Source organism: Paroedura picta, chromosome 3 (assembly GCF_049243985.1).
Source record: "Paroedura picta isolate Pp20150507F chromosome 3, Ppicta_v3.0, whole genome shotgun sequence".
In the NCBI taxonomy this organism is placed as follows: domain Eukaryota; kingdom Metazoa; phylum Chordata; class Lepidosauria; order Squamata; family Gekkonidae; genus Paroedura; species Paroedura picta.
Window position 1 is genome coordinate 132,770,052 of NC_135371.1, and position 23,264 is coordinate 132,793,315.

A 23,264-nucleotide genomic window follows, 5' to 3' on the forward strand; every position below is an offset into this window, starting at 1 on the left:
CCTACATATTCCCATTAAAGAAGAAGAAGAAGAAGAGTTGGTTCTTATATGCCGCTTTTCCCTGCCCGAAGGAGGCTCAAAGCGGCTTACAGTCGCCTTCACATTCCTCTCCCCACAACAGACACCCTGTGGGGTAGGTGAGGCTGAGAGAGCCCTGATATCACTGCTCGGTCAGAACAATTTTATCAGTGCCGTGGCGAGCCCAAGGTCACCCAGCTGGATGCATGTGGGGGAGCGCAGAATCGAACCCGGCTCGCCAGATTAGAAGTCCGCACTCCTAACCACTACACCAAACTGGCACCAAACTAAAGAGGTATGTTGAGTTACCACTTGGAAACAAAAAATCACTTTTGCCAAACACTATGCAGTTGTTTTGTCTCTGAGACACTATTTTGGGTACAGCTATTCAGTCTGCTTTCCACAGAGAGCACCCATCTCCATTGGTGTAGCTTCCTATGTCCCCAAAGTGGGGCTGCACTCAGACGTATGATGAAAACAGGATTGCATTTACCTGTAATATTGTTCAACCTATGTGTAGGCACACATTCCCTCCCTCTAGCCCTACTGCTCTCCTGTTACAGGTTCAACAAGTATTAACTCTGGTTTTCTCTTATGGTTATTGGTTTAGTTATTAAATAATACAATTTTCAAAACAAATGAGTAAGTAATAATAAAATAAGCACAGTACCATTAATTTCTGTGTTGTCTTGTGTGTCAATTATGATTATTTTGGTTGACAGTTTTTTTATCTCTGCTGCTGTTATGTTGCTGCGGCTGACATTTGAACTGAGAGAGGTGGGGACATTCTGCCCAGGGGACCCATGAATGGTCAGCAAGAAACTCAGCACAGGCACAACTGCTGGACAGACGCCCCCTGCTGGAGCATTTTTAGTTATAGAGATCTCCTCAAGCACAGTCCCCAGTATGTGTCTGCATAAAGACATTGATGAATTCAAGTGGGTAGCTGAGTTGGTCTGAAGTAGCACAACAAAAATAGAGTCCAATGGCACCTTTAAGACCAAAGTGCTATTGGACTCTTATTTTTGTTGAGACGTTGATGAAGATAGTTAAGTGCAACCGCTTTTTTCCCAGCCTTATTGACACCTAAATATGCCTGAGAATATTCCAATTATCTTTCCTGAGACCAGCAGAGGGAACAGACCCTGGCCCAACATTCCCTGAGCTGGAGACAGAAGTGGTTTGACACTGGTCTACTCAGGTAGCAATTCTGGTCTTCCTGGGTGGTATCCCATTCAAAGTCCTAACTAGGGCTGACCCTGTTTACCTTTCAAAATCTGATATCCAGGCCAGGTTTATTTAGTGTTGTACAAGCCTTTTAAAATGATACCAGCTTATTTTGAGAGCCAACTTTTGGCTCACGTGTAAGATGTAAACATCCAATTTTTAAATATGAGTTGTTCTTCTCGTTAATACTGAATGTATTTATGACCTGTTTTTCGGCTAGACTAGCCCACAAAGCGGCCCCCATCAACTGCATGTTTTTTAAAGTAAAAGAATGCAGACTGCCGCACTTTTGTTACTAGATCTCGCGCTGCCTTCCCCCCGCGAAACCTGCGGACGCCGCTCGCTTCAATCCCTGCCTGCTTTTCTCCCCCGCTTCCCTCCCCTTTCCCGGCCAAGGGCGGATGTGGGGCTGCGCGGGCGCGGCGGAGGAAGCGTCCCTCAGCGGAGCTGGGCACGAGGCAGGATGGGCGGGCTGCAGAAACTGCGGGCCGCAATCCAGGCGGCGCAGCGCCGAGCGCAGCCTCCCGCCACACGAAGCCTGACCGGCCGCAACCGGCGAGCGCCGGAAGAGCGAGAGGCCGCCCTCTACGTTCACGTAAGTGCCCAACGTCTTCCGCAAGGGAAGGCGCCCCGGGAAGCCGCTTGTCCGCTTTTGCGCCGTTTGAACTGTTGCGCAGGCGTTTGGCGGCCTATCGTCGATCGTGGGACCGGGCAATTTCGTGTTGTCTTTACCCGGAAGTAAAACATCGGAGTTTAATCTGCAATCCCGAGAGAAGGTTTAGGGCAGGGATGGCCAAACTGGGGCTCTTCAGAGGACCATGAACTTCACTTACCATGGTGCTGGCAGGGACTCATGGTAATTGTAGTTCATGGACATGTGGAGGGGCCCCAGTTTGGCCACCCCTGGCCTAGCCTAGGGACTCATTGTAAATATCAAGCTTAGGCGAATTTCTGAAAGGCCCGTGTTTTAAACCATTTTAAAGTCCTTTGTTCTGAAACTGAAAATGAGACAAAGCATTTCATGATATAAGAAGATGGGCTGTGCTCCCCATCTTCTAGGCCCGCTGTGAAGGGAAATGCATCAAGAAGATAACAGCAGGGGAGTTGTGTGACACATGCTGAAAAGTATGATCAAGTTGGATGTGAAAAACATTTAAGTGCAAACATTTGGTAGCACATCACACTAGTACTCCTTATATTTTCTTTCCCAATATTCTGTTTCCAAAATGGCCTTACATTATTCTCCAGTTTATTTTTACAAGAACCCAGAGGGGTAAGGCTGAATCTGCGACTGGGTTGAGGTCTTTGCAGAGAAACAAGCTCAGGGTTCCCATTGATTTCTCATTGTCATGAGTTAAAATTTCCATGAAAATAAAATGTGGCGTGTCTGTATCTTATTTTGAAGGGATGTTTAAACATTATCATAACGATCAGAGAGCGTTAGGGCAGTGGTTGAGAGTAGAGGAGTAAACTACCCCCCCCCCACCTGGCCTCAGTAGTTGTCAAGCATTGAGTGATTCCCGGTGATAAAAAGGTTGGGGGATGAGTCTTTTGAACAGACCTCCCCAAACCTGAGAGCCAAAGGCCACATATATATAATATAATTTAAAGAAGGACAACCACTGAGGAAAACAAAATTGAAAACGGTGTAATCTAGAGGCCGTTCTGGTTGTGCTTATACACATAAAAATATAAGAAGAGATAAGAAACGTTTATTTGTATTTATTGTTAAATTCTTTAATATAGCCCGGGATAGGTTCTTCTTCTTCTGTTACGGTATATACAAACCTATCATTGGCTGCTTTGGAGGGTGGGCTCCATTGCATTATACTCCACTGAGGCCCCTCCCTATCTAAATCCCACCCACTCCCAGCTCCACACCCAAAGTCTCCAGGTATTACCTAACCAAGAGCTGGCAACTCTAATCATAAGAATTCTTGCCTTGGGACCCTAAAACTTTTTGTGATTGTCTCCAGACCCAATAGTGATAATTTTGTAGGTGGTGATGTCCCTACATATACCAGCTGTTTTGTGGACTTACCCATGACATATTTTCAATCTTTCCATAGGACCCATAGGCAAATTAAGTAATGTGACTGTTGTAAGCCCTCCTGACATCTCCAGTAACAGCGGGCCTCATTGTCTGTAAACAAATAAGACATAGACAATAATTATTACTAGCAAATAACTTACAACATATATCTTTTTTTGACCAATGTTTTCCAGCTTACCATTTCTATTTTTTAAAATCTATTTCTCCTTCGGGAAAAAAAATAATCTTGCTCAGTCTGTGTTATGCTGTAATGTTTGCCCACTGAAGGAGGCCAGTTGGACAGAAATGTGGCTGGCCAGGGTCAAAACCTGTCATTTTTCAGTTGTCATTGTACATTATAAATAATAATTGAAGCTATTGTGAGAGGACCAATATTTGTTTTTAATTTAATGGGAAATAAATACATTCATGTTTTAGTGCATCAATTAATATTTATTAATTTTAAATTTGACTAACAGTATTATTGGGCCTATACATTAATACTTTCCCTTAACATTCATGTACTTAATTCAAGCTACAGTCAATGCCAGGATGCAGCCTCCTAAAAAGGTCATTATTTTCATCAGGCTGTGGTTTTCCTCTGCCTTTAATTGGCATAAGACCCTCCTAAGCGATGAGACTCCCCAAGTAACAATTCAGTTGGCTAAGTTTTGCGCCGCCACCATAAAAATCCAATGCTTTAAAGTAATATAGTTTTAAGGGTTTTTTAAGGTTTGTTTTAATTGTACTACATTAAATGACTATACTCTTTTGGTCTCTTATGATTCTGTTTATATATAACTTCAACAACTGTAATAAAGACTTATTTTAATTCCACCCTGCTCCTGCACAGCTGGTTTTTGCAAAAGGAGAGCCCTGTTGGTGTGTGGTAGCAAAATAAATAAATAAACCCCTTTGTTGTCTCACATTTCTCTAAATCTTTCTCACACTTCTCTTTTGTTTTGCTGTCTTCCTTTTAATCTACTGTCTATCCACACTTCTAATTTTTCTACCCCCCACCTCCCTCAGTCTCAACATCTATCTTGGTGGCCAACTTAGTATTTAATGGTAGTATAGCAGCAAATCTCTGTTAATTTTTTAAGCAGAGGGTTACTATTTTCTCATAATCTATTGAAGTAGCAAAAAGATGCTCTCTCTTCCTTTTACATGCATGATAATAACTATTAATCTCCCCCAGTATTAACAAATGTGGAACAAAACTTAGAACTTATTTACTTTATTTATATCCTGCCTTTCTCCTCAAGAGAGGCCCAAATTGGCACATATCCTTCTTCTTTCCTTCACTTTATCCTCACAACAACCCTGAGAAGTGAGTTAGGCTGAGAGTGTGTGACAGACCCAAAGTCATCCAGCTAGCTTTCAGGGCAAAGGGCAGATTTGAACCTGGATCTAACTACTACACAAGCTTAGATCCAATTGCAAACAGCAGTTCCTTTCATTTTGGGCCTTTCTCATTCATTTATTATTATAGATTGATGTTAAAAGCCAGTCAATTGATTTGTTTTGTTGAGATATTTGATTTGGATCAGGGTGGGGTGTGTGGAATCTTTGTCCAGGGCCCTCAGCAGTCCTGTTATGTGGGAGCCTAAAGTAGTAAAGACTGGCCCAATTTCAGGCATCTTCAAAAGATTACTAGTCCCCTGATGCCTGAGAAATTTCTTTGAATAAACTCCAGATGGCATCATAAGTCAACGTTTTATTCTTGATCCTGAATACTAGCCTCTCATACTTAATGGTCAACGGTCAAAACTTTTTTCAACTCTTCCATTTTGGGATGTCTCTCTTTGTTTTGTGAAGAGTCAAGCTACATTTTCATAATATTACTTGGTACAGCCTTAGTTGTAAAATTTCAGACTGAAGGTAAGAAATTGCTCCTTTAAACGGTCCTTATGTATAAACAAAAATCTCATAGAAACCAGGTCAAAAGGAAGGAATTTGGCCTAGTTTATTCCTAAATGCATTTGTTTTCCATGTTCAAAGAGCTTTTGTTTTGTTTTTTTCTGCATGACGGAGCTCTCAAAGATGTGTTGCCTCCTCCTCCACACACGGCAATCTGTAGCATGTGATTTCAGTTTGTGATATTTGGGGTATGTAGATTAACTTCATTATCTGTGTAGCCATTAGAAACCACTTGTGCTGACCTGGAATGGACCGCCTTGGAATGGCATAATGGTATTATGATGCTCCCCAAATCCAGTTAATGGCCAGAACCCCTCCAAGCTTTGTACTGGATTTATTTATAAGAATGAAAATATCCTGGATCATAGTCAAAGGAAGTATATGAAACCAGCTTGCCTCATACAGTGTTTCCATCATGTCTCACACCTTCCTTGTGGATATTTCATTTGGGGGTTGTGCCTGAACATTATTTTCTGGTTGTAAATTTGTGAAGTATTACCTCATGACCTACTATATTTTTGAAAAATAAATAGAAGTGTCCGTTAACTATGTCATATAGGGACCAAATCATACAGTGAGGGAACACATGGTGTATTTTAAGGCATGTTCAGAACTGTGGACAGCCGCACATATTTAAGCTAAACTAAAGATGTAGCATCTTATTTACTTAGTTCATTCATACCTTGCCTTTCTCCCAATGGACTCAATTGTATTGTTCTCCCTGCCTTGTTAGAGTCACCTTTATTTTGCGGCTTGGGGAAAGGTTCATAGTGTAATATAATATGCCTTGCATTTCGAATATTCAGCTCGAAACAAGCTAAGTACCATGAGATTATGAGGTAGAATAAGATACAGATCTAAATATTCTGCACTGTCTTCTGTCTTTTGATAGCTGGGGTGTTTGTTAGCCTTTGCAGCTTGGTGCAAACACTGGAAGAAGATTTTTGGTCTTTAAGTAAAATTGTAACTGTTTTTTCCCTTTATTTTCTAGTGGCCTTATTGTGAAAAACGCTGTAGCTACTGCAACTTCAACAAGTATATTCCCCGTAATCTTGATGAGTCAAGGATGAGAGACTGCCTTGTTCAGGAGGCCAGAACCTTGATTCAGCTCAGTCAAGTCCAGAGGTAGGTACAATGCAAAGGGGTAAAGGCAGTTTTATAAGTTAGGATTCACAAGAATTGGAAGGGATGGGAAAGAATGGTAAATGGTGTTTCATAGCTAAGCATTTGGCAGTTATTGTGTCAGAACTTTGAGGAATGGAGCTGACAAATTTCATTCTAAAGCTAAACAGTTTCAAAGTATTTTCTCATGTAAGCTTTTGTGAGTCAGTGCTTACTTCATCTAAGTCATGAAAGGTTATGCTGAAATACATTTTGTAAATCTTTGAGGTGCCACTGGAGTCGTTATTTTGCTTTAAGAGATTTTAAGCAGCTACTCCATTGGACTACTTAATTGTAGTGATACTTTTCATCCTTTAGGAGTCAGAGGAATTTCATTGCAACAGCTTTGCTCTCTGTGGCAAACCTGGCAGAGCCTCAATGGCTCCACACTGGTTTCCTCATGTGTCTCCCTGCCCCTTCCCTTCCCTTCTGCAGAATTACGTCAGTATTTTTTGGTGGGGGAACACCAAGCATGGCCAGCCCACTTACAGTTGGTGATATCCTGGACACCATCTCTCAATGTGCCCATTTGGCAGAAGGTACAGAGATCACATTGGAAGCCAACCCGACTTCAGCTGATGCTTCACGCCTTGCCGAGTTCCAGAAAGCTGGCATCAATCGCCTTTCCATTGGAGTACAGGTGAGGAAACAACAAGAGCATTGGTTTCACAACTGTATTAATATGTGCCAATAAAATTAAAATTCTGTGTTGAAGAAAGTCTGACATGCTTAAATTCTTTTATGCAAATTGCAGTGAATTTTATTACATAGAACTGTCAAGCTGAAGGAGACCAAAATGTCATCTAGTTCCACAACTCCTGTATCACTTCAGCAATCATCATCACCGCATAATCTGAAGTATACAAGCAGAAAACTGGTATATAGTATAACATACTACTTATAGGACAAATACCTCAGAATAACTTGTGCAAAAAGGCAGATTTCATACTGCTGGTGAAGGCAAAACTATCCCCAAATGTGGGATGATTCCTCCCTGTTGTATCTGTAATTATGCTATACCCATCATGTTTTAAAATCTAAATTTAAAAGTTGAGCTGAACAATAAAAATAATGTAAAACTTGTTAGTTGTTTATTATGGTGCACAATTAAAAACAGAATAAAAACTTCTTAAAAACTATACCAAACTAACAGCACATAGAACCAAGGACCAAACGCATTTCGACCCTTCCGGGTCTTCCTCAGTGGTCAAGATTATGATAATACACTCTATATAGAAATATACCTATATAGAACTCTCTATAATGTATAGCTCAATGTGTAAATGTTATCCTTTTTGGAGACAAATTCCTATGTTATGTCAATAAACTCAAATACTTTGGCCACCTCATGAGAAGGAAGGACTCCCTGGAGAAGAGCCTAATGCTGGGAGCGATCGAGGGCAAAAGAAGAAGGGGACGACAGAGAATGAGGTGGCTGGATGGAGTCACTGAAGCAGTAGGTGCAAACTTGAATGGACTCCGGGGAATGGTAGAGGACAGGAAGGCCTAGAGGATCATTGTCCATGGGGTCGCGATGGGTCGGACACGACTTCGCACATAACAACAACAACATGTCCATAAAGTCACCACTCTTCGCTATCATTAAGTTCAGTACTCAGAGTGTAATCTCATGTGCTTTTTCTGACGCACATGAGATTACACTCTGAGTACTGAACTTAATGATAGCGAAGAGTGGTGACTTTAGGGACATAACATAACATAGGAATTTGTCTCCAAAAAGGATAAAATTTACACATTACAGATCCCACTCAAACATTGAGCAATACATTATAGAGAGTTCTATATAGGTATATTTCTATATAGAGTGTATTATCATAATCTTGACCACTGAGGAAGACCAGGAAGGGTCGAAAAGCATTTGGTCCTTGGTTCTATGTACTGTTAGTTCGGTATAGTTTTTAAGAAGTTTTTATTCTGTTTTTAATTGTGCACCATAATAAACAACTAACAAGTTTTACATTATTTTTATTGTTCAGCTCAACTTTTGAGTTCCTACCTGTTAAGGTTGGGTTTTGTTCCTTTTTTGGTTTAGCATTAAAATCTAAATTTGACAAGAAAGGAAGCCATGAAACAAAGGGAGTTGATAAGAAAGCAGATTGTGTACATGGTTCTGAAGCCCTGTCAGTATTAACCCATTGTTGTTTCTCAATCATACAGCAGACAATACCCACACATTTCAGACTTTCCTTTAAAGTTATGCGGACTACAAACTTGCTGATAAAATTGGAAAATAAATACACCTCGTATTTCTTTCTGTGTTACACAAATACAGAGCTGATTTTCACACTCATTGGATGGTATCATACCTCCTCCATCCTAAGGAGCCTGGCTTCAGAGTTTGCTTTGTGGATGGCAGGATGCAGGCCATGTTATATATGGAGAGGAACACATATGAGCTCAGAGTGCTGGTTCTGACATCTCAAGCCCTATGCAGACTGGGACTTGTGAATTTAAAAGATTACCAGCACCCATGCAATGCTCATCTCCAGACTATGCAGCCCTGTTCCTTTGTGCCTAGTATCATCTCTGGATGTTTTTCAGTGCCTTCAGTGCCCTCAAATTTTTGCAAGTGATCGCTGGATGCAGGCTACTCTTTTGGCGAGTCCATAGATCCTATCCCCAATTTATGTCTTTCCCCAGAACTCTTCCCCAAGACTACTCTTATTCCCCTTAAAAGAGATCCATATATTCTCCTCCCTCCCCCCACATAGTCCCATAAGGATGCAGACCTGAAGCTCCTTGGAAGGAACCACACAGCGTTTGAGGCCTTGAGAACTTTAGAAGAAGCCAAGAGACTCTTTCCAGGCCATACGTCTGTTGACCTCATCTTCGGTCTCCCTGGTCAGACAGTTACTTCATGGGTCCAGAGTTTGCAGAAGTTGCTCCCCATGTGTGATGACCATGTCTCTCTCTACCAACTAACCCTGGAAAGGGGTACCTCTCTCTTCAAACAAGTACATCAGGGTCACCTGACCATGCCAGATGTGGACGTAGTAGCAGAGATGTATGAGTGTGCACGAAACATTCTGCGAGATACAGGTTTTCGTCAGTATGAGGTCTCCAATTTTGCTCGGAATGTAAGTATTTTCCTGTCCTATGTAGCCTAAGTAAACAGGAATAATCTATAATTGAGTAGTAACTAACACTAAAATGGGGGGGGGGGGAAGAGATGTATGTAAAGCTGAGTTTTCTGTTGACAGAGTTTTAAATATGCACGAGAAAGGCTAAGCACCAGGCTGTTTAAAAAATAAAACAGTTTTATTGTGAAGAGAAATAACTTTGTATAGAAAGAGGAGAGAGAGTTGTCTCTACCTCTTCTGTTCATTCAGATAGTTTTGGAGCCAAGTAGGGAGGAAGGGTGCTTAAAGGAGCAGGAAGTCTCCAAAGATCCAATCAGGACACTGATTTGAAAAATATCAGGAAGTTCCTAATCTAAGTATGCTAAATACACTTCTGCTCCAATGTCCCCTGTTGCACATTCTTTCTTTGAATTAATTTTTTACATTCATTAAAAAAAAGGAATAGAATACAGAAAAGGAAACTACATGTTTCCTTGACACAACTATGAATATGAAGCTGATATGTTACAATATATCTCATATATTTTCCTGTATACCTATGTTCCCCTCTCTGAGTTCATATTTCCAACATTTACGCATACTTCATATAACTCAATTATTTCTTTGTATCTCATTATACCAATCAGTATAGTCTAACATTGGATTCCACTGTTAGCCATTCTACATATGCTTTTGAATTATGCACACTACAGATCTTGCATATACCAACAGTCATGTGGTGCTCACTGAATGTTCTTAGAAAGTGAGTAAGCCAAGCGGGGATTTGCCCAGCAGGGCTTCTATTTGGCCACTGGAAATCGGATTGTCAGTGAAAATTAAAATACTGTTGTTTCAGTGGCAGCTGTGATTATTGTCCCTCACTTGGTTTTTACCCCTGTTCTCCCCTGCCCTCGGGCTTCCTCTGTGTGTTTGGCTTTGCTTTCTATGGCAGTCATGTTGCAGTTTCACCCACCACACTATGACAGAATTGCAAAGGTCCCCACAATCTCACAAAGGATAGGGACCCCTCATGTAAACAATATTGTCTCACTGGGGATACTCTGTTAAATCAAAAGTGAGCACATTTCATGGAGGCATAGCTGGTAGCAGAAGACAGAACAAGTAAGGAGGCAAGCAACACTAGGTTTTCATATAAGAATGGGTGGGAAGGCTTCTCTCTGAAAAAGGCTTGGCTTGAAACAGTTTTGGACCAAGTGAGCTTCTCAACATCCTTTAAAATATGTTCCTGAAGACTGCCTCTGTTCTTATGGGTTTTTTTTTCTCTTTCAGGGAGCACTTAGTGCCCATAACCTGTCCTACTGGCAAGGCAGTCAATATATTGGGATTGGACCAGGTAAGTATGCATGGGGAGATAATAGGGACCAAGTGCTACATTTTCAGAACAGCCTTCTAGGTTGGGTTTCCTGAAGTACTTTGCAAGAATTAACTATTCTTCATAATAAAGGAGGAGCTTGGCCATCTCTTAGCAATTAACTACTGCTGGGTATCCATACAATGGTTGTTTTTCATGCTATGTTATCTAGAGATCAGGGATAAATCACAGTGATTATTGGCTCTCTCCTAGGAGCCCATGGGAGATTTGTGCCATGTGGAGATGTTAAAATCCAGCGAGAGGCCAGGATACAGACCCTGGAACCAGATGTATGGATGAAGGAGGTGCTGGCCTTTGGACATGGGACCCGGAAACAGACTGCACTAAGCGAACTAGACAGGTAAGTATAACAGGGTAGTGCTTCAAGTTTTGCTTTCTCATATGCTTTCTATATACTTCCAGGGTGTTTTTGAAAGCTAGTAGGTTAGTGGATAATCTGGGAAAGTCTTTACTTAAAGTTTTGGCTTCACTATAAACTCAATAGGAAACTTTCAGACCATTCTGGTTAGAGCCGCTGCTTCAGGTACCCCCACCATCTGACGTTAGATGGTAGCAACCCAAGAAAGGGCCTTCTCAGGAATGAAACTGAAACTTTGGAATTCACTTCCCAGGAGTTCCTTGTGTCTGCCTCTGTAGTTGTCTTCTGACGCAAAAGACGTTTTTGTTTTGCACTCTCTCACTCACACTTATTAGCTCTCTTCCCTATTTGTGTGTTTTTATGTATTTAGTTTTTTTAATTTAGATATATTGCATATAAAGCGTTTGTATTTAAGATTTTTGATTAATGTTCAAAATGTTTTAGTATTCTCCATATTTGAAACCCCAAGTTGTGTTGAAAGGCAGCACGTAAATGCTTTAAATAAATAAATAATACCAAGCTACCTTGCAAGGTTGGCTGTTGTAATGATTACTCTAAATGCATATGAAATGCTTTGAACATTATGATGCACTACAATACATGCCAAATGCGCTGATTTTATTGTGAAATATCATTAACTAGGGGTCAAGCCCATTGCATTCAGGAATACAACAGGCGCTAGATTGGGGGTAGGGTGGAAGAACTTTGCAGATGGCCTCCCCCCAGGACCTGGAAAGGCATCTTTTATTGAACTCACCGGCAGAGGCAGCTCTCATGCAGCAGGGATCTGCAGCCTCCAAGCCTCAGAGGGAAGTGGAAGAAGGAGGGGAAGGTCAGGGGTGGAGGACGGAAGGTGATTGGCTGGCCACTGGACAAATAGGTAAGATGGTTGGAGGAGGATGCACTCAGGGATATGACAGCCACCCTGAGTGGCACTTAAGACATGAGACACACTCCTTCTCCAAGGCCTTACCAGAAATATATTATGTGGAACAGATGTCTGTGTCTTCCTGTAAAAGAAAGCCACTTTTTAAAAATGAAGCCAGATTTATTAGTGTGTGTTCTCACAATAGGGGACAGTGCTGGGATGTTTAATTGCCCTGTGTTGTCTTTACAGATTAGAAGAGGTTCTGATGCTTGGACTTCGCATGGATGTCGGAATTTCACATCAGGTAACATTCTAGTAGGTAGTATCTCTATACCCCCCGCCCCACACACACAATTGAATCCAATGCTCGCTACAGGGCTACTGCTGAAAATAGCAGCCCAGTGTTATCTTATCCTTCAGTCTCTGTAATGTTTAGTTAGACTTCTCCTTATTGTTTCTCCACCCCAGTATCAGTCAGTTATGTGCTATGAGTAAATGAAATGGTTAAATTGACTGAACAATGCTAGACTGCTGCAAATTTTCAAAGTACCAAGAGTCACCATGTAATCAATGGGATTTTGTGCCTACAGCACTGGCATCAGTTTTCCCCCAATTTCAGTCTGTGGAACATTTTTGGAGACTCAGAGGAAGTGAAAGAGTTGGAGAAGCAAGACTTGCTGTTTCTAGACAACAGGTAAGGGGGCACCCAATTGTCCTTGTGTCTTGGGGAAGAATAGTGGTTGTTCCTTGGGCAAGACTAATCCATGGCATATGGTGGGGGAATCAATGGTTTCTGCAGGGGCCTCAGGTGTTCTTGGAAAGGTCTGGCTGTGCTGGATACTCTGCTGCTGACACTTCTTAGCCAGCTTCAGCAGGCTTGGGCAGAAAGAGAAGAAAGGTCAAGTGGGACCTGAAGCCGGTACATTCTTGTCAGTGAACTGGAAAAGGAAAAGAAATTGCCCTGAATTGTGGGGTTAAGAGTGCTTGGACATTGTTTTCAATCGTGAAAGCTTTTCAAATGTAACACTGAATTCAGAGAAACATATTGATTATGAATTGAAGCTGGTGAGCCAATAGCGCTTGCATATGATTGGATAAAGAATTTGGTGTGAGTCAAAGAACATTTGCCTTTTTGTACTGAGGTGTAAGATTGTTTGGTTTTCTGAGGCCATCATGCCTTGTTCAGAGAATACATGAAGCATGAAACATCTTTACATAGTGAATACATTAAATATGAACTGGTTTTCATTAACAAATTTTCTCCTTTAGTAGTGCTTAATAAAGAACCCCCCCTAGTTTTACTGAAATGAGGCGATGTAAATATTTGTTGTTGTTATGTGCGAAGTCGTGTCCGACCCATCGCGACCCCATGGACAATGGCAGGGTGATGTGTCTGCTTTTTAGGATGCTGTCTAGATTTGCCATAGCTTTCCTCCCCAGGAGCAAGCGTCTTTTAATTTCTTTGCTGCAGTCCCCATCTGCAGTGATCTTGGAGCCCAGGAAAATAAAATCTGTCACTATCTCCATTTCTTCCCCATCTATTTGCCAGGAATTGAGAGGGCTGGATGCCATGATCTTTGTTTTCTTGATGTTGAGTTTCAAGCCAACTTTTGCACTCTCCTCCTTCACCCACATCAACAGGCTCTTTAGTTCCTCTTCACTTTCTGCCATTAGATGTAAATATATAGATGTTTTAATATTTATAACAGGTTTTTAAGAAATAGATTGTTTTAACTTATGTTGTTACCTACCCTGAGGTAGGGCAAGATTCAAAAATAAAGGTTATTACTATTATTAAGTACCTTTTGTGGGAAGAAATTACTATGAAAATAACAGATTTGAAAACGGTATCCACAATATGGAATAGAACTATGTATGTACATACAAATGTACGCACATACAAGCGTATAGAAAGAAAGAGTCGCTTCACATGCTTATGGGTCAGTGCTACAGAGCACAACTTGGAGGTTGAGTGTGCCTTGCCCTCAGTGAATCCCTGCACAAGAGCAGGAAGCCAGCAAAGCTTTTTAGGGAGTAGTTTGCCCTTCAATATCCTGTTACATTTCTGAATTTGCTTTATTTTCAACCTCGTAGTTTGTTGTTGCAACCTGATCTATTCTACTTTCTACCATATATTGATTTTGAACTGGATCTAGCCTATTTTCTGGGCTTCCTCTATTTATCAGTTATCTTAATCTAACCTTTAACTTGCATCAGATTGTAGCTTTTGCTCCATGACATCCTGCTAACTGGTTTGGGCTTGCTTTTGACCATGAATGTGGCATTGCACATCAGCTTGATAACAGCTGATGTCAGATTTGATCTTCTGGCTTTGCATTACTTGGCCCATTGTTAGTATCTTGAAAAACAGGTCATAGAATGATGTGTCATTAAGCTGTGTTGGGGAACATCTTCCTGAAAGCTGGCCCAGATTCCATCACCATTGGAATCCCAGCAGGAGGAATGTGAACCTTCTGACTCAGTAGAGGGATGTTACTGAATAACTCTCATAACTAGGGATATGCTGTTCAAATTTTACTATTTAAGATTCAACCTGACCTATGCCCATTGGTCTGTACAGAAAATAATCCAAATCTGAACATAATTATTTCTAACATTCAGGAGCAGTTGGAAACCTTTCCTTTTTGGTAGGCATTCTGATGCTTTATCTGTCTAGTTTAATTTTCCCGGTAGATAGGTTAGGCGGCAAGGAGAAAGAGAGTGATTCAGCAGATATGAGCCAGCAGATATGTTGTCTAATCAAAATAATGGCTGGTTATCCCAAACAGGATTGGCAAAAAATAGAGCTATCATGCTAGAAATGCAAGTCATTGTACCATCCCACAAGCTTTGGAGGGCTGATGACTGGGATCTATGTTTGTGTAAGTTATATATTGTGTAAATTAGGGCTGCACTTTCTAGTTTTACCAGTATATACTGTTTGACAGGACAAATTGCAGAGGGAGTAAACTCCCCTTGCTTTGAGAGTCCCCCTCTGCTTTGAGGGAAAGTTTGACTATCAAAATTATTCATCAACATTGTCTGTGCTTCACTATTATATTGCTTCAGAACTGTGTTGGCACTTGTAAGCTTTGCCAAGAACTGACCAACTATGTCTGCACTCACACAGAAAGGTAGAAGTGTACTCTGGAACCAGATGCCATGCTTTCCAGAAGTTGCCTGGATTCCTCATGTGATATCATTCTCAGCCTGCAGGAATACTCTGATGCTAATATTTCTCTCCCCTCTCCAGGAACAATGCTTATATGCAGGTCAGTGGTGCACCTAGGAATTATTACTAATCTCATCACCCTCTAAATGTTCCTTCCTTCCTGCCTCACCTAAGAAAATCCCTTAGCTTCAATTACCTGACCTACTCTACCTAAACTCATTTCTTGTCCTTCCTTGTCACAGGATCATCAAAGCACTATTTGTATTTTGTTTACAAAAAAAGCCATACATTGCACCCAGTTGCAATGTATGGCTGCGAAAGTTGGACCATAAGGAAGGCCGAGCGTCAGAGAATCGAGACTTTTGAACTCTGGTGCTGGAGAAGACTCTTGCGAGTCCCTTGGACTGCAAGGCGAACAAACCGGTCAGTCCTAGAGGAGATCAGCCCTGACTGCTCCTTAGAAGGCCAGATCCTGAAGATGAAACTCAAATACTTTGGCCACCTCATGAGAAGGAAGGACTCCCTGGAGAAGAGCCTAGTGCTGGGAGCAATTGAGGGCAAAAGAAGAAGGGGATGACAGAGAATGAGGTGGCTGGATGGAGTCACTGAAGCAGTAGGTGCAAACTTAAATGGACTCCGGGGAATGTTAGAGGACAGGAAGGTCTGGAGGATTATTGTCCATGGGGTCGCGATGGGTCAGACACGACTTCGCATCTAACAAACAACAACAATTTTGTTTAATTTGGTCAATGCAACCATGACTGTGTTTCCCTTCCTGGGAAGCTCATCAAGGGTTCAGCCAGACCGTTAACAAGTATTATCTCTGTCCTGGGAGACCTCCAGGACCACACCTATGCTTTGCTGACTCCAAATGAGAACACCACCTGCCTCCTTGACTTATTTTGCACTAGCTATCAAATCAGGTCCATCGTTTTAAGGGCTACAGAGCCCAACCTTAGCATTCAGACACAAATCTGGATATTAAACACACACTCTGAAAATAAGTAACATACAATAGACTTAACATTATATTTAAAATATTTATACTAAGCCTTTTCATATAAATACCTACAAGACAATTATCACATGCAAATAATAATTCAGTAATGTTGAGATGGGTTTTTCGATTGCAGTACCTTGTTTGTGGAATGCTGTTTCCCTTAAGGTTCACCTGTTGCCTGTGTTGCTCAGGCTGATCCTGCATTGAGCAGGAGGTGAACTAGATGGCCAGAATGGCCCCATCCATTTTGTCATTCTCCACTTTCCTTTAGGTATCAGGCCAAAATGTTTTTCAAAATCCAAGCTTCTAATTAAGAGGTTGTCTTAAAACACTATTTTAGTCTGGGTAACTGGTCAAATCATGCCTTTTCAGGAAGGGCTACAACTGATAAATGATCCAAAGCTGGAAAAAAATCAAGGTAATATGTGATATAAAAACAAACACACAACCAGAACTAATTAAAATAGCATCAGATAAAAATTAGGGAGAAATGTAAAAATTGTAATGTGATTGTAACTCCTGAGACATCGGGGAGGGCGGTATATAAATATAATAATAAATAAATAAATATGGCGCAACAAGTAGAGAACATTCTAAAGCCACAATGGTATAAAACCGATTCTGAACCTCTATTCTTTCTTAGGTTCTCATGTTTTCCTGCAAAAACAAACAAGCCTGCAAGCTTGTAGAACCATATATCCTACTGTGGGAGGCACCTTAAGAGACTTTTTAAAATCCACATGGGAGGGCCACTCTTTATTATTAAATACACAATAAATCGACAGCATGTATTGTGCCCAGAAGCAAATGGGCAGCTAGTGAAGATTTTTTTTAAACTGGTGAAATATATACTCGCAGCAGCCTTGCCACTGTGTTTTGAATCAAGCTTCCTGTCTTCATATACAACTCTATGCAGAATGCATTTTAATACAACTGGACTATAAACAGAGCACTGATAACTGTGGCCCAGATCATGCTTCTTGTGGAAGAACTACAACTGGTAAACCATGCAAAACTGGTAAAAAAAGCATTTATAAGCAAGATCTGTTCCTCTATCTATAGACTTGGATCTCAAAGCAACCATTATCTGCACTTATTGACAAATGGCACCAGAGTTTTATCTGGAGCAGAGTTCAATTTCTTGGCTCATTACTGCCTCCATAATTGGTTCCAGTCATCTTCTGTCACACCTACTCTACTGAAGAGCCAGGCATCATTCACAAACAGATCATACCTCAATCCAAATACCTGATTCTCCTTTGTCAGTGGTTTCTTCTAGGTCAGCCTTTCTCATTGGGGGCCATATGCCCCCCTGGAGGGTCCTGTCACATTTGAAGTGGGCCACAAACTGAGAAATGTGAGAAGAGGATCCAAAGGATTTTAGGGGAACCCCTGGTAAATGAACCAGTGAAATACCCATTTTGTCATGCATGATGCATTAATTGCTAGAAAGTTCAACCTTCGTCCAGGGAAAGAAAAATAAATCATGTAATTTCTTTGTGTGTGCTCGGATTAATTCATTCAAGAAAAAAGCACACACTTTTCTTGGTTTAATGTTCTAGAAATCTGTCTCGCATATGTATATATAAGACAAGGTGCCTTGTTCACTCTTAGCTTCGGCCTTTTTTACCCTAGCTCATTGTGCAAGCAGCCAGCCTACTACAGGGGGCCTGGAGTCTGAGAAGAGCCCCTAAAAGGGCCACTGCCAAAAAAAAAGGTTGAGAATGGCTGCTCTAGGTGACAAGAATCCTGTGGAATCCCATATTTCAGATACCATGGGCTTAAGCAGTTGTCTCCATACCATCTTCTGGAACCAGTGCATAGAAATGGAACCAATGGAGTGCAGTGTCCCTAACGATCCTCCTTAGCAAACCGTTCAAAAGGATACAATGACTGATTTGTATGAAAATCCACCCAAAGGTTCATGCAAATGAGCAGTGTTGCACTCCCCCTGACTCTTGAAGTCATTGGCCAGAGTGATTTCACTATCAATGTGCTGAGAAGCTGAAACTAAACTTCCATGGCATTAATTCCAGAAGTGTAGCCATATTTCAGCAAGAAGGAACAGGAGCCTTGTAGTTCCAAGAGTAAGGGCCATTCCGCACAACTTTAATTTAGCAGAAGGCTTGCAAATTGTAAACGCTACAAATTTGCAGTTCTGCAAGATGTCGCACACAATCTGCAACACTCCTGAAACAGGAAGAACAAAACCCTGAGGCAGCCTTTTTCAACCTTTTAACTAGGGAGGAGCCCCTGAAATAAATGTTTAGGCTTCAAGGACCCCCCAGAAGTGATGTCAGCTGGCCATGCCTTCCTGCCACACCCCTTGGAAGTAACATGTTACCAGAAGTGACATCATCACCCACAGCCTTTGACTTCTTTTCACCCCCTGCTCCCCTTCACTACTACCACAACGGTGGCTCTGTCTCATATAGGCTGGAAAAAAGAGCAGGCGCTGAGAAGACAGCCCAGACCCCCCATACCACAGCACAACCGACTCCCCTCCCTTTGATTTTTACACCCACTGAGCCCTCTGGGCAGAGGGAGCCAGTTCCTTAGCTTCTGGCCAAGTTCATTAAAGTAGGAAAGGCAAGGCTGTGGACTCCTTCCAGAGCTCCAGTGGACCCCCAGTTGGGGGGGGGGAAAGCACCAACTTTACTTAGGTTCAAGACAGGCAGAATTCTAGTTCTTAGAAGATAAAGAATATGGAATGTTTCACTTTGCATACTGGCCCACTGCCTGTTCTGGTCTATGAATTTAGGCAGCGTCGGCTTCAGTTTTTCCACCTACTAAAAGATGGCTATAATGAATATGAGATCTGAAGGTCAAAGATGCACTATGATGTTATAACATTCTCCTAGTCTGAGTATGAAGGAAGGGGAAACAAAGCAGCCAAATGGAATGGAGCATATTGATCTGGGCAGGGCCCAGTTGTCCTCAGATGACATATCCTGACATTAATTCAACAGGCTGATCCAGTTGTACAGGATGGAATTTCAAGCTCTGCTAATGAGACACATGGCTGCTCCTCTCAAAAGCCACATCAAAATATCAGGTTCAGAGAGAGTATATTTCAGGGGTGATTTAAAACTAGGTTTATTTATCTATATTTATCCTATGGCATGTGTATGGTCTAAACAAAGAACAAGGAGGGGAGAAATGTCACCAAGATCAAAAAACCTAACTGGAATAGGTTGAATGTCTGTGTGAACTAGACAATTTACAAAAATATGTGAACCTTTATTTTGCACAAGGTTTTAAAAAAAAACTTTAAAGTGAAACACACATTGCTGAAAAGTTAACTTATGTACTGCACAGTCTTAGAGCTTCTTAAGCCTGAAACCTCCCTGAGTCTTCCTCAGAAGTCTAAATATGACACTCATACGATGTAATATAAAATGCATAGAGCAACCAGTAAAATAAAGACATTAAGAGAACTTATTTTTAAGGTGACAAAATCAATGCATTTGATGGAAAATGTCCATTTCTCAGTTAATAGTCCCCTTCTTTCAGGCTGCCAAGAAATTATGTTATGTGCACATGAAATCAGTGCATGTACAAAGGCACCTCATCTGGGCCAGTGTTTGTGTTATCACAGTGCATAGGGAAAGGGTTAAGCCCCCTCCCTAATTCAGATTGGCATGTCAACCCATTATTAAAAGCAAATACACACTGAGGAGGTATAAACCCCACTCTCTCAGCATATTGTGTTATTTGATCCATAGGCCACAACTGAAGAGCATTCTGCAAGCTCTCTTCTGCATTACTTCTGTCTCAAGGCTTACGCTGATGAAATAGGTTCCTTGTTCTTGTTTGGACTGCAATGAAGTCAGTAGAAACTTTGTATTTAATTTTGAGCCATACAATAATTAAAACGTGAAGTTTGCAAGCAGAATAGTGCAAGTTGATGGGAAACTTTGGATTTACCATGGTCATACTTTTGAAAGTCTATTGCAGATATTTATTGGAAGTTTTTAATTAAGAAACCTGTAGCTAATAATAGGGGGCAGGATTTCTGCTTTGACATTCCTTTTCTCTGGGTAGAGAAGGAAGAAATGCAACTGGTTACCATATTGTTCTAGGATGGATATGTAGGTAGAACTACAGAATCAACCACAGTGTTCTTGACCATGTACAAAGGCCTCCATAACCCGTTCACTTCAGGGCAACTGCATATCCATATTGTATGTGTATAATCTCTTTCATGTAAGACTGCAGCTGTTTGCAAATTCAGGGAAAGAGACAAACAGGCATCTATCGAAGGGCTGATTAAAATCAATAAAGCAATTAAAGTTATTACAGTCACCCTGGGAGGAAAGAATAAACTGCTAGGGCAGGAATGAAACTTAAAGCAGGAAAATAATTATACCTCCTTTAATTGTAGCTGCCTCTTACACAGGATTTCCATCCACTCTTGCGTACATACAATGCTTCTTAAAGCAATATACCAATTTTTTTTTACTGTGATTAAGAACAATATTCATTAGGTGCCTACAGCAGCTGAATGCTGAATATAGAACAAGTAGGTATAGACCCTAACCTATACGTTTATGCTGTTATGTGGATAGATATGAGATACATGGAAGATATGGGGAAAGGAAATTGAAACAGAAAATGTGGGGCTGAGCTGGAGGCAAATGAAGTAGTGAAAAAAATTCTAATGGTGAGATAAGAGGTTCTTTTTGGGATGAAATCCTGTGATTATCAGTGGGAATGTCATTGCTAAGGTCACAGTAAAAGCTGAACAGCCATGCTAAAAAGAGAGGGTTTCAGAACAAGATAGAAGATATGCATGCATTAATGTGACAAACATTAGAAAGCCAGTAAGCATTGGGGGTGGGAAGGGATGGAAGTTGTCAGAATGGTAGCAGACAGCACAAGAATATTTATTCATGTATTTATATTTTAACTTATGTACTGCCACTCTCAAAGACTCACGGCAGTTTACAATAAAAAAATAAAACAAAATAGATAAATGAAAAATATGTGCAAAGGTTATGAGAATATTTCTAGCACAAGTCACAATGAACCCTAACTGGTTTGCAAGGGATAAATATGCAGACACAATGATTCATGTGCCTTTCCATATCACTAGAGCTCACATGAGGCTGTATACTGTGCCTACCAAATGGAAGAAAAAAATGCATTATCCTATGTGTTAAGTTCTGCATTTATTCACACCTTGCTGCTATTATCCCATTAGACACGATAAATTGCTATTCATAACTTACTCATTTGACAACACACAGGGCATATTTGCATAGCATTTATGTAGGTAGGGATTTAATCTCTGCTAGGTTGCTGACCAACCACTCAGGAGGTAGAGACAAATTCAGAATCAACACATGCCATACAGTGTCAGCTTTGGGGAGCAGGTTTGGAAAAGCCATCCTAGGAGAAAAGTCTCTGGGCTGGTATAGTGAACATTTCCAACTTCTGGGGTTTTTCTGCATGTGATAAATATAGTGAAATGCTTTCCTTGTGAAGATGCTATATTTTGGCCGCTCCGCATGATGTCACCAACCTCCCGTGTCTGGCCAGCAAACTGCTTGCTACCTCCGCCATCTTAAAGCGCTAGTTGGGGAATCGAATAAAGTGGATTCACCAAACTAAAAGCCCTTTCTCCCAGCATATAACCAGCATGCTACCAGCAAAAGAAAGGTATGGAGATGAAGAAGTGCTCCAATGTCCCGCCCCTGCACCCGCCTCCTTCTCCTTCTGGGGGATGGGAAATACTTTTAAAAAATGGAGAACCACCTGGAGCAACAAATAGGCAGACATGCGCCTCGGCAGTGAATGTCTGTGCCTCTATGAATACACGGAGAGGCATTTAAATGAATAAGTATTTAAAAACAAAAAGCCATCGCCCGAAGCTCATCTGTCAATCAGCCATGCTGGGAAGGGATTGGCTGGCTGAACTGATTGACACTGGTAGGCAGGCCAAAGCGCGACAAGACTAAAGTGGGAAAAGTGGCCCGAAATATGTGAGACAGCTCAAGAAGTGTGGAGTGCCAGTTAGTTGCAATTATTTCTCGCACTTTGCAATACACTAGGCTTCACTCTACAATGCCCAATGTGTGGAAAAGCCCCTGGTTTTGTGAGCTCTGTCTGGCAGAAATTCATGTTGAAGTAAATGCTGTTAATCTTTGAGATGCCCATGGACTTCTGTTTTATTTTGCTACAACAGACTCACATGGCTACCCTTCTGCAATTAGCAGAAAAGAACGTATCTCATGCCTCAATTTGACCAATCGGTAGGGTTATGGTTGAATTGATAAGCAAATAATAAATATTGTGTGTTATGGACGTTACTATTGATTGATGTAGTTGATTGATTTAGTTACCATGTTATATGTTTTATTGGTTTCATGTTCTCTGTGAACCATCCTGAGCCACAAGGGAGGGTGGTGTAGAAATGTAAGAAATACATTTTACTGTTGAGAATTGCAGCACATTACAAAATTAGGAAACAATGCAATGAAGACCAACACCATACAAATAAATAACCGTACAATAAAACTGGATGACAAATTAGACAAGAATGAAACAATATATTCCATCCAATAATAGATAATCCAAATTGGGAGGGGGACTGTCTTTTTTCAGACATTCAAACTACAATCCTGTCCTTTTTATAATAGTTCTCTTGAACAATTCTTTTTTGCTACCCTTGTTCCTTTTATAAAAATTCCTTCACAAATTATTCTGTTTTGCACATTTTGCAGAATGGCAGATGAATTGTGGGTGCCTTTCTGATTTCATCAGTTGAACTGGATCAAAGATAGGTTTGCAAATAAGTCCTCAGCAGGGGTATTTTTAAAAATGCATAAAATTCATAAAGAAGGGCACATATATTCTAATGTATGCATATCCGTGGGATTGTGTAGTGAAGAAAAATATCCTCTGTGAAAGACACTGCAGTCTAGGAACACATTTATTACTCACATCCTCCCAAAGCAAGTTTGGAACCTGTGTCGGTGATGACAGCTTTTGTGACAGGAGAGATTTTTATCACCTAGTGCCTCGCTTCAGTCA

At 41.0% G+C, this 23,264-nt stretch overlaps 1 protein-coding gene across 4 annotated transcripts; it reads left to right on the top strand.

Moving 5' to 3' along the window:
- Window positions 1-1,603: 1,603 nt before the first annotated feature.
- RSAD1 (radical S-adenosyl methionine domain containing 1) lies at window positions 1,604-22,549 on the top strand. Of its 4 annotated transcripts, none has more exons than XM_077327937.1 (9): window positions 1,604-1,840; window positions 6,189-6,322; window positions 6,794-6,998; window positions 9,091-9,456; window positions 10,729-10,792; window positions 11,024-11,171; window positions 12,307-12,361; window positions 12,648-12,751; window positions 19,955-22,549. In XM_077327937.1, the coding sequence occupies exons 1-9, from the start codon at window positions 1,709-1,711 to the stop codon at window positions 20,025-20,027; spliced, it is 1,281 nt and encodes a 426-aa protein (XP_077184052.1). In that variant the 5' UTR covers window positions 1,604-1,708; the 3' UTR covers window positions 20,028-22,549. The 4 variants fall into 4 exon arrangements, with proteins under 4 accessions (XP_077184052.1, XP_077184054.1, XP_077184053.1 ...); XM_077327939.1 differs by lacking the exon at window positions 19,955-22,549 and adding an exon at window positions 16,873-19,948 and having other exon boundaries at window positions 1,605-1,840; XM_077327938.1 differs by lacking the exon at window positions 19,955-22,549 and adding an exon at window positions 15,188-16,852 and having other exon boundaries at window positions 1,605-1,840.
- Window positions 22,550-23,264: the final 715 nt, after the last annotated feature.

Coding starts and splice junctions, on each gene's coding strand:
- RSAD1 (XM_077327936.1), top strand. CDS start 1,709: ATGGGCGGGCTGCAGAAACTGCGGGCCGCAATCCAGGCGGCGCAGCGC. Junction 1,841..6,188: donor AGGCCGCCCTCTACGTTCAC/GTAAGTGCCCAA, acceptor TTTATTTTCTAG/TGGCCTTATTGTGAAAAACG. Junction 12,362..12,647: donor ATGTCGGAATTTCACATCAG/GTAACATTCTAG, acceptor TTGTGCCTACAG/CACTGGCATCAGTTTTCCCC.